We start from the raw sequence: 12,322 nt of genomic DNA on the forward strand, positions 1-12,322 counted from the left end.
TTGTTCACGGCATACTCGCTCTGAACAGATACTTATTCTTGGTCTTTTGCTTAGTCAGACTGAAACTGTTTTTAAATTGTCAAAAAAAACCTCTTGTTTGCAATATGAAGTTCGGCACACAATGGCAAACGTCACTCTGTCACCATCTGAATGCACGCGGATGATTGAGAGAATGTAAAGTCTACAGTTTCTATTTTATTTTGACTAATAGTTCCACACAATAGGAAATATAATAACCGCTGTACACGGTCTGGTCCAGTGCCACGTTGTCCGCTCCATTCATCATTGTTGCTTTGTTTGCAGGCTCTTTAGACACTTGGACTCATTCTTCTGCCAGCTAATTCACGGTGTTCATCAAACTCAAACTAAAGCTTCTGTTTACACTCTCATGTTTGCGTCCACTATTAACCTCTGCGGTTTTCTATTGTTTTGTGAGCATTCGGCTCAAGTGCTGTCACATGCCACTGCTGACATGGAGGTATGTTTTTCAGCCCATTCAGATGCAGAGTATAAAAAACATAGCGAGTGAGCGGAGTTCAACATCTCGCACACCTCGACTCATATGAACAGGTGAGTTATTATTAATCCTGCTGTGTTTTATATATGAACTCTATGCTTTTAAATAGAACTAAAACATGGACTTTTTCTAACATCTTTAGGACTATTTTGAATTTGTTCTGTGGACAATTGAAAAAAAAAAACATATAATTAAATAGTTTATATATTTAAATTCTAGCCAAAATAAAACAAATAAGACTTTCTCCAGAAGAAAAAATATTATAGGAAATACTGTGAAAAATTCCTTGCTCTAAGAAAAAACTACTTACAGGAGGGCGAATAACTGACTGAAACTGTATGTATTTTTCGTAACTGCAGATGCAATAAAGCAAACCATTATCATATATTTTGGGAATGTATGTATATTCAAGAATATTGGAAAGAAGTACAGGAGGCTCTCGAACATATATACGAAATAGATATACCTCTATAAAGTAAGTTGTTATATTTTGGCTGTATGGATCCAGACACCGTAACGGCAGAAAATAAATACCTTATGCATGCCCTCATGGCTGCCAGCAAAAAAATAATCACACGCAAATGGCGACAGCAAGAGCGACCAAGTCTTAGTAATTGAATAGATGCAACTATTGCGATCTACACAATGGATAAATCACTTTTGTCGTCGATTTAAAGAAGGATATATTCCTGAGGAAATGGAGGAAATGGGTTGAATATATTTAAGTTAGAAGACCCGACTTTGTTGCTGTAAATGTATAGAAGATTATGATCTGATAGATAAATCTATGCTAATGTATGTACTTGTATATGGTTATACTTACTCATATTGTAATGTGTGACATCCCCATGTGTATAATGAAGATGGTCAGTTGAGATTATTCTGGAAGGAATTATATTATGACAGGCGTTCTTACCCTGGATGTAAATAGTGCTTTAATTTCTATTTATTTTTAATTAATAAATTTTATTTATTTATTACTTTTTTTATTATTTTATTTATTATTATTTTTTCTTCTCTCTTTATACTGTTGTTCATTTTATAATTTACAAAATTGGAGTACTACTGTGTAGTAAGTACACCTGACAATAATGTTCGTAATCTTTATACCACTTAAGGTCACATATTGAGATACCAATGTACCATGTACCTTGAAATGCTGTATGATTGTACTCAATTGAATGTTCATAATAAACATAACATTAAAAAAAAGAAAAAAAGAAACTGTATGTATATTAATGATAGGGCTGCACGATATTAGAAAAAAACTGACATTGCGATGTCTGCATCTGCATAAATATACAAAATTATGCAAAAAAATAAATAAAAATAAATAAAAGCACAGATGAATACAATAGAACAAAGATCAAAATAAATAAAAAACAATACTTCATGGTTTTGATTGGATTAGATTTAACTGTATTAAAGTACAGAAATTCATTAATCAGATGTGAAATAACACTGAATAGTCTTAATTATATTAAAATAACTAAACATAATCTCCATTAAAGCAGGGAACTTGATCATTTTCCTGTGCCCAAATGGTTTAAATTCTCTTTTTTTATATAATTTTTTAAATTATAATTTTTATATGATTAAATTAGAGTTAAACTTTGCAACGACTCCACAAATTGCATATTCTGAACTGTGTTTTCTGGTTAATTGTAATTCCAATTTGTTTAATATGAACTGTATACTTTTTAATAGGACTACAAAATGGGCTCTTTGAACAATTTTAAGACTAGTTTGAATTTGCTCTGTAGACAATCGAGAAAAATATATTGCTTAAAGGGGCTATTTATATTGACTTTAAAATGGTTTTTAAAATAGTTAAAACTGCTTTTGTTCTAGCCAAAAGAAAGCAAATAAGACTTTCTCCAAAAGAAAAAAATATTATCAGACATACTGTGAAAATTTCCTTGCTCTAGGAAAAACATAAATATAAAAGGCGAACATTTGACTTAAACTGTATGAATTTTAATATTATTTGAGAATAGTATTAGTTCTCTTTCTCTTTCTATATGTTATTTTAATCTTAAAATACAAAAAAATATATATATTTAAATACAGCGTGACCTTGACTCATGAGTTATTAAAGCTTTTGTTTTTTATATGAACTATGGACTACAAAACAGGCTTTTTCTGACAATTTTAAGACTATTAAGAATTTATAGCGGTACTTTTTCAATTTATCATCTGAAATAAAGAACAATATTTCCCTCAACTACATCCCAATGGCTTGTGGATACCAGGTTTTTCCTGAAGCTGGGAAAAGTTTTTTAAAAAAGTGGCAATGTTTTATAACTTACTTAGTCTTTTAACATCTTCTCTTCCATTTAATAGATGCACTCTCCTTTCTTTAATGTATTTATTTCTTTAGAAATTACATTTTTATTTGTTTTTAACTATTATCATTTTGGGCGAGACGGTGGCTCAGTGGTTAGCACTGTCACCTCAGCAAGTTTGGGTCCCGGCTGGGTTAGTTGACATTTCTGTGTGGAGTTTGCATGTTCTCCCTGTGTTGGTGTGGGTTTCTTCCTGGTGCTCCGGTTTCCCCCACAGTCCAAAAACATGCGGTATAGGAGGACTGAATAAACTAAATTGGTCATATGTGTTTGAATGTGAGAGTGTATGGGTGTTTCCCAGTACTGGGAGGGCATCCGCTGTGCAAAACACATGCTGGATAAGTTGGTGATTCATTCCGCTGTGGCGACCCCTGATAAATAAGGAACTAAGCCGAAGGAAAATAAATAAATAAAATCTGTCATTTATTATTTTCATTTTAAAATACAAATAAAATAATAATAATAATCCTGCTTTTATTAACTGTATTATTTTTGAATACAAAATGGGCTTTTTAAAGATTTAAAGTTTATTTTAAATTATTCTGTTGTGTACATTTTCTATTTTTTATATGCATATACAGCTTTATATATGCATATACAGCTACACTGTAAAGCCCGACAGTCAACTTTATCAAATGAAATGAGTGTAGTTAACTCAAAATGTACTGAAAGTTAATTCTACCCATTTGAAAAAAGTTTTGAACTCATATTAATCAAATTAAATACCTCATTACTTCAACTTAAATGGAGTAAGTTCACAGTACTCATATAGATTAGTTTAACTCAAATGGTCTGTAACAATCGGTTTCCTCAAACGGTTTGGGTTGTCTTAACTTATTGGGTTTACAGTACTCAGTTGGTTTCATTTCTCTTCTTATATTAGGTTTTACTGTGCTCAGATTGCTTCGTTTACTCAAATAGATTAAGTTCACACTACTCATTAGGATTAGTTTTTGAACTTAAATAATTTGCAATCGGAATGGTTTGCAATCGGTTTCCTCAAATGGTTCGGGTTACCTAAACTTTTTGGGTTTTACAGTGTAGATGGGTGGACACAGTTAAATATATACATATATAAAATACTATTTTCATTTTAAAATCCAATGAATAAATACAGAGCTCAGTGTTCATATTTTTAATAGGAGGCATACTATATATGATATTATATTTGTGCATACACAGTAGATTAGTCCGTGCTGAAGCCAAATCTGGAGCTTATCTACAAAATAACTTTCGAGAACGATCCAAAAACTAGTACACCTGAATTTATATGTTATAGAAAAATATGAAATACAAATTTAAAAAAAAAGGAAAAATCAAGAAAAGCAAAAATAATAATAATAATAATAATAATAATAAAAAGAAAAAATGTGTTAAAATTTTGAAGATGGCAATTTTTCAATTTCATAATATATGTTTGGTTACTCAAATATCAGTATATTATTAAAGGACACAATTCAGAATATATATTACATACTATATGCATTTTAAACCGTGTATTTGCATTATACTGTATGTTATTCTTTCATATTCTTATTTTTAACACCAGCTGGACACAAGGACACACAATGTTTGCATTGGTCATTTGTTTCCTGGGTTTTCTCCATATGAGCGCTGCCTGTAGCGTGGTGAGTTTGATTCTTTACTAAAAAAAAAAAAAAATTCTTTCCTTTTTTTATACTAAATGATTTCATAAACTAATTTATATAATTTTAATATATTAAAACTAACAAAATGTATCCATCCAATGCATGTCTCAATTCTATGGTGGGCTTTCCAGCCAGGTAAGCGTTTATTTTCATACTACCTCTAAGTAATATGCACTAAGCCAAACAAACAAACAATAATCACCATACTTTCCTATTTTATTGATAGAGTAAAAAACTGAAAATACATATTTAGTTATTATTTATTTAATTATTTCGCATTAATAGTTTTTAAATTACAATAATGGGGATTGAAGATTTGGTCAGGTTCAAAATTCTTGTTTAAATTTTGAGGCAAAGGTTTTTTTCAGAGGTGATTTGGGGAATAATTTATCACTCAGAAACCCAGTGAACGGCCAGAAAAGAAATAACTGCTCAATTTTGATTCTTACATATAATCGGGCTAAATATGAATAAACATATACCTATTAAATATATATATATATATATATATATATATATATATATATATATATATATATATATATATATATATATATATATATATATATATATAAAATTGTATTATTATTATATATATATATATATATGTATATATATACATATATATATATATATATATATATATATATATATATATATATATATATATATATATATATACACACATACACAATATATATATATATATATATATATATATATATATATATATATATATACACAATATATATATATATATATATATATATATATATATATATATATATATATATCAACAATTTAGTTCTTGCTGACTGTTGATATATATAGATTTATATATATATACTTCAGTTATATAGCAAGCCATTTGACTTTTATTCATTCTCAGGATATGAATTCTTGAAATCAACAGTCACCAAGAACTAAATCGTTGATATCAAGAATGCTGATTTTGATTTCAAGAAATGCATTTCAGCTTGCAACAATATTTCTTCAAATCAACATTGACATCATCATTTGCAGAAATTACATTTTTGATATCAAGAATGCTGATCCACTGTGTTAAACATATGCTGGAATAGTTGGTGGTTCATTCTGCGGTGACAACCCCTGTTAAATAAGGGACTAAGCTAAAGGAAAATGAATGAATGGCGAATGTAAGTGTTGCTTAAGTGGAGATGCTTAAGTGGAGATTTGTGACTCATTGCAGGGGAAAAATAAACTCATTTGGATCATTTACATCCTTTAAAAATTAAGTATTGCAATTGAAATCTACAGACACAAATTGATAAAATGTCACAAAAGAAACGGTTAAAAGTGCATTTTTAACATTTTAAAAGAAACACTTATGCATCATTTGAAAGTGTTTTATTTATAATTGTATTGCATGTCTCCTCACAGGCGTCTGCACAGAGCTGTCGTCTGTCCAGCAGGAGATTGTGGATGTGCACAATGCTTTCCGCAGGGCAGTGCAGCCGTCAGCCAGTAACATGCTGAAAATGGTCAGTGCATCTCCAGTGATTTTCATATGCATGTCACATTTTTCCAAGTATTTGTCAGAAAAAAAGTACAATTTTGTTTCTTGGTGTACAAAATATATAACAGTTCCTTTAAAGGTACCCACATTTAGTTCTTTGGGGGTAAAACTGTGTACCCAAACTAGCTGTAAAGGTACAATCTTTCAAATGTAGACATGAAAGGTCAATGTTTGTATCTTTTATTAGGCTATTTATTTTATTTAAAGTCAGGCACATGCATGGTTGGCCAAACTATTTTTTTAACTATTTTTATTTTGTTTATTAATTTAACATATGTCAGCTCATAAGAAGATCAAGACACTACATAGCAGGGGTGCTCAAACTTTTACTTATGAAGAACGGCCAAAAAAACAAACTTGATTGGCGATAGTGGGCTGGAGTTAAATGTTGCAAAAATAAATGTTGTAAAAGTTGCAATAGGTCATTTTCTAATTTATTTAAAAATATGTTAAAATGACTAGAAAACATTGCTTTAGATGAACTAATACAGTATTTTTTTAAAAACATTTTATAATGAACTTATTACAATTAAAACAAAATATTATTTAAAACTAAATTACACTAGTTTTTGCCTTGATTTGCTTGCCGATGACTTCTGCATAGTCCTTTATCCCTAGAGGGACAGTATTTAGATTTCAAAAATAATCGGATTCATTTACAACATCTAATTGAAACGTTTAATTTCCGTTTCAGTTTCTTTTATTTGTAGCTCAGCAATAAAACAAACAAAAACAATTAACGTTGCATAATATGGAGCTAATAATATGCCAAAACAATCTGAAGTTAATTTGGGCTCATTTTAATGAGTGAAAATTGTAATTTAATTAATCAGACTTTTTATATGGCTTTAAAAATTGTTTTGAATTGGAATTTCTTCATTTGAATTTGAATTCTTCATTTTTTTTACTCTTCCCTGTTGATCACCCCTGATCTACTTTCTGCTGAATCTGATTTTCTGAATTCCTTGAAAATTGAAACTGTATTTTTACAAACTGGATATCTGCAGTCTATCAATTCAGAACACAAAAAAGTTTGAAAATATAAAATCTATAAAAAAAATCAGCCTTGAAAAATTCAGTTGTCTTAAATTTCAGATGTTCAATATTCAAGTTATGAAATTCAAATTAAGAAATTCCATTCATTCATTTTCTTTTCAGTTTAGTCACTTTATTAATCTGGGGTCGCCACCACGGAATGAACCGGTAACTTATACAGCATGTTTCATGCAGCGGATGCCCTTCCAGCTGCAACCCATCACTGGGAAACACCCATACTCCGGTCAATTTTAGCATACCCAATTCACCTGTACCACATGTCTTTGGAATTGTGGGGAAAACCCACATGAACACGGAGAGAGCATACAATCTCCACACAGCAACGCCAACTGACCCAGTCGAGGCTCAAACCAGAGACCTTATTGCTGTGAGGCGAATGTGATACCCACTACACCACTGCTTCACCCTTAAGAAATTCCAATTCAAAACAATTTTCAAAGGCATATAAAAATTCGGATTTATTAAATTACAATTGTCAATAATTTAAATTCACACAATTCAAATTCAGATTGTTTTGGCATATTATTAGCTCCATAATGTGAGAAATGATGATCTCTGTGTTAAAGGCAATCACCCCAACCCTCTCCACTTATACTCACTCTCCTCTCAGATGGGATGGTAGACCAAATCAAAAGTTACAATGGGCTAAATTTGGCCCGTGGGCCATACTTTGGGAATCTCTGCTATATAGAATTAATTTACATGTTGAATAACACACACACTAAAATGTCAAATTTACAGACATAATGCTAACAAATTTAGAAAAAAATCAATGTTTAGATTATTTTGTTTATTTGTTTATGTTTTAATACTAAAGTGTTCCTCAGAAATACTATATAAATAAATGGTATTAGGCCTATATTTTAATGATTAAAAACTTTAATATTGTCCTTTGCAAATAAATTAATAAAAAGAAACCGTGTTCTTGCTGGAAAGCCTGCAAAATGCTTGAATTTTAATCTAGCGATTTCAAGTGTTCGGGTGCTCCGGTTTCCCCCACAGTCCAAAGACATGCGGTACAGGTGAATTAGGTAGGCTAAATCGTCCGTAGTGTATGAGTGTGTGTGTGAATGTGTGTGGATGTTTCCCAGAGATGGGTTGGGGCTGGAAGAGCATCCGCAGTGTAAAAACTTGCTGGATAAGTTGGCGGTTCATTCCGCTGTGGTGACCCCGGATTAATAAAGGGACTAAGCTGAGAAGATAATGAATGAATGAATGATTTCAAGTGTGTTGAATTTGGATAAAGTACTTAAAACTGCCTGAAAATGCCATTGTGTTGCTCTCATAATAATTTGTGTTAATAAATAGGTAATAATGATGAACTATTTAAAGAGGACTTGTGCAAAAGCACTGTTATAAGGGGTTTAAACGCAGTTGTGTACATATAATGACAAAAAATAATCACTTTTTTTTACAATCACACTTGATAAATACAGTATGCAGAAACACTGATTGACATTCTCCCTTTGTACGTGTCATCAGAGGGGTAAATCTCTCTAATGGCCTGTTTCCACTGACTGGTACAGTAGGGGTCGGTACGGGTCACCTTCATCAGGCTTGCGTTTCCACTGGTAAAAGTGTACCAATGGTACTCTTTTGGTGGGCGTGGTGTATGATAGAAAGTTTCAGTTGGCGTCATTTTCATTCAAGAAAATGTCTACAGTAAAGCTGTACGAGTCGTTCACATCATATGAGAAGCACTTCTTAAAAAACAGATGCTTTATACACATAAATACTTCAACACAATCTCACACAATTCGTAACTTTTTGATTTAGTGGCTAATTCGTTTGAATTTGTACGATCTAATTCGTACAATTTAGTAGGACTTGCTTATCCCCCAATGACGGTTGGGTTTAGGGGTGGGGTTAGGTGCCACGCCTCCTTTTTAAAATCGTACAATTTCGTACGACTGAACTCGTATGAATTTGTACGAATAAGCCACTAAACTGGCAAAACGTAAAATACTTACGTTTTCTCGTAAGACCAGGCTGAATACTTCTGTATAAATGTTTATTACTAACTTTTCTATCAACATGAGTTGATTATAACTGCAGATCAATGACAGTGCCTACTGTAACGTCTGCAATTATATCAAATAAATAAATAAATGCAACGTATATGAACACATACAGACCCTTACAGTCTCCGATATGTTACCAACTACAGAAGAACTACACACAGCAGACATTTCATCCTTATTTAGGTACAAAACGAACAGGAATATAGCCCACAGTCAGCGCAAACCTCTCATCTGTGTCTGTAATCTTGAGCAGCACCTGTAGTCTCTGTTAGAGAGTCATTCCATCATTCTGAGTTCATAATAGTCCAAAAAGTGATAATAATAGTTAGACATGGCAGTTTGTTCACGTTTGCTAAAAAAAAAAAATAACATGCTCCTTTTTTTCTGATTTCTCCTTAGTTTTTCCACGCTTCACTCTCGCGTTTGTCAGTTTCTGACAGGATCGGGTTTCCAAAGTACGTCAATAATCAAGCGCACGTTATTATCATGAGCTCAAGAAGTTGGTTATTTCAGATATAGAAATGCGGAGGGCACAAGCAAGAAAGCGAAACTGGTCGCGCTATAGACTGGCTTGTAAAAAACTACGAGGCACAGGGTAGAATCTGCTTTTCTTTTTGGCTTTGTGGCTGTTCATCAAGACGACGACAAGGTTTGTTTAAGCCCGGGTCGACTAAGGCTCGTTATTGTATGTATAATTTTGTTGTAATCTCTCGGCTGTGTATTTTAAACATGGCGGTTTCTTCTGGCTTGTTGCGTGAGCGAATACCATATTTCTGTAAGCAATCAGCGTTCAGCTGGGCGTCTAGCGTCGCCTTTTGGTACCCTTTCTCATGTTTGGTACCCTTTCTAAAGGGTGCCAAAAAAGTGGTATGGAACAGTTCGGTACCTCTTTTGACAGTGGAAACGGCCATAAAAGCTTATCGAACCGTACCGTATCGTACCGTACCACTCAGTGGAAACGGGCCACAATGGTAAAAGTTTTATTTAATTCTAAATTGAACCAGCAGCCATTTAAGAGACATATTTTGGCGTGTATCTGAGTGCATTTTGGACTAACTGTAGACGTTTGTGTGGGCGTTTACAGAGCTGGAGTGATGCAGTGGCTGAGTCAGCTCGAGGATGGATTAATAAGTGTAACATGACACACGGACCACCAAGCAGCCGCATGCTCAATGGTATGTTCACTTCACAATTCACTTCAGCTCAGCCTCCATCTTGCATATACCTGAGGTTTAAACTCAAATTAGGGCCCGATAGGTAAAAATGTCCCTTTCTGTGTGATGAATTTGTTAAAGGAACACTCCACTTTTGTTATAAAGGCTCATTTTTATAACTCTTCAAGAGTTGAACAGTTGTGTTTTAGCATTTTTTTTAATCCATTCAGCCGATTTCTGGGTCTGGCGGAGCACTTTTAGCTTAGCTTAGCATAGATAATTGAATCGGATTAGACCGTTAGCATCTTGCTAAAAATTGACCAAAGACTTTTGATAATTTTCCTATTTTTATTAAAGGTTGACTGTTCTATATTCACCTTGTTGTACAAAGACAGACAGAAAATTAAACATTGCTATTTTCTAGGCCGATATGACTAGGAACCAAACTCTCATTCCAGTGTAAAGGTCTTTGCACACTGAAGTCAGAAATTTTGCAGGGCTTTATTTGTATTTAAATCCCAAAAAATGATTACAAACTTTAACACAAGCCTTGCACACAGAGTCCTGATGTGTACTAATAAATAAACGATACAAAATGGAGTCTTCGCGTAGTGAAGATGATTTTGTTGTCTGTTTATTTTGAAATCTGTACCTACCATATTGGTTTCTAAGCTGTCCCGAACTCACCTGCTTTGTATGCCATGTTTTTATATTCCATACTTTGCTTGCCTTATAATAAAGGACTTTGTGTTGCGAGACCAAGTGGATTAGTTTCTCCAATGCAATGTGCATTTTGCCTTTCGTTTGCACGGCGGCCCTGAATTGCCAAATGTTAATATTGTTGTTGCTTTTATTGTTATTGTTATTGTTATTATTATTGTTGTTGTTGTTATTATTATTATTATTGCTATTATTGTTGTTGTTATTATTGTTATTAATGTTATTATTCTTGGTATTGTTATTATTATTATCATATTTATTATTGTTTTTATTATTATTAGTGCTATTATTTTATTATTATTATTATTATTATTATTATTATTATTATTGTTATTATTATTATAATTATTATTATTGTTGTTGTTCTTGTTATTATTATTATTATTAATATAATTATTATTATTATTGTTGTTGTTGTTGTTGTTTTTCTTGTTATTATTATTATTATTGTTGTTGCTGTTATTATTATTGTAATTATTATTATTATTATTGTTATTAATATTAATATTTATGGTAATAATAATAAAAGCAGCATACACTGGAGTAGTAATTTCATTTGAAACTACATACAGTAAGTAATAAATAAATATTTAATAAATAAGTTTGACAATTTTAACATTTTATTTTACATTTAATAAGTGTCGCATTGATAAACAGAATTTTTTTTATTAAAAAAAAAATATATATATATATTTTTTACATATACATATATAAACAACCCCACATTTTTGACTGGTAGTGTATATAATATAGTTTTATTTATTTTGGTACATCAAATTAAACAGCATAAATTTATATTCTGTATGCACAAATACATCTATATTTAATTTGTAAATAGATTCTAAATGCCTACATTTTTGTTGTACTGACAGTAGTGTGTGTGTGTGTGTGTGTGTGTGTGTGTGTGTGTGTGTGTGTGTGTGTGTGTGTGTGTGTGTGTGTGTGTGTGTGTGTGTGTGCGTGTGTGCGTGCGTGTGCGTGAGTAGCTTAGAGGACACAAAATGGCTTAACTGTCCAAATACATTTTGCGGCCACGCTATATACAACCAAAGCAGTGTAGACCTGAGAAAACAGAAGATGTCTTTCACCCAGCCTACAGGCCTGCACACCTAATATTGATACAGCAGGATTGTGCAAGTGTGTGTGTTGACATGCGGACTGAAGTGTGAAGAAATGACAGTGTGTCACAGTCACATGCAGTGTGTGAACTAGATCACTGGATCTCCAGGGCTTTCACTTCAGCATTCGACCCTCATTACACCACCACTGGACGATGTATAAAACAGATTAGCTGAGCAGCTACTTATGGTTTTCTGTCAGGAT

General features: G+C 32.1%; 2 protein-coding genes across 6 annotated transcripts in view; one reads left to right on the forward strand and one right to left on the reverse strand.

Annotated features, from left to right (window-relative positions):
* rftn1b (raftlin, lipid raft linker 1b) overlaps positions 1–12,322 on the reverse strand; it is a 435,159-nt gene that overhangs the window by 240,213 nt on the left and 182,624 nt on the right. The gene's annotated exons all lie outside the window — the stretch shown is intronic.
* The window catches only part of LOC100536500 (cysteine-rich venom protein natrin-1), a 34,980-nt gene that overhangs the window by 16,109 nt on the left and 6,549 nt on the right, over positions 1–12,322 (forward strand). For both annotated transcript variants that reach the window (XM_073926769.1, XM_068214257.2), the window contains 4 exons: positions 492–570; positions 4,412–4,490; positions 5,913–6,013; positions 10,210–10,300. In XM_073926769.1, the coding sequence (XP_073782870.1) occupies positions 6,002–6,013; positions 10,210–10,300 (103 nt within the window). In that variant the 5' untranslated portion in view covers positions 492–570; positions 4,412–4,490; positions 5,913–6,001. The remainder of the gene's footprint in view (positions 1–491; positions 571–4,411; positions 4,491–5,912; positions 6,014–10,209; positions 10,301–12,322) is intronic.

This window comes from Danio rerio, chromosome 16, assembly GCF_049306965.1.
Source record: "Danio rerio strain Tuebingen ecotype United States chromosome 16, GRCz12tu, whole genome shotgun sequence".
Taxonomy (NCBI): domain Eukaryota; kingdom Metazoa; phylum Chordata; class Actinopteri; order Cypriniformes; family Danionidae; genus Danio; species Danio rerio.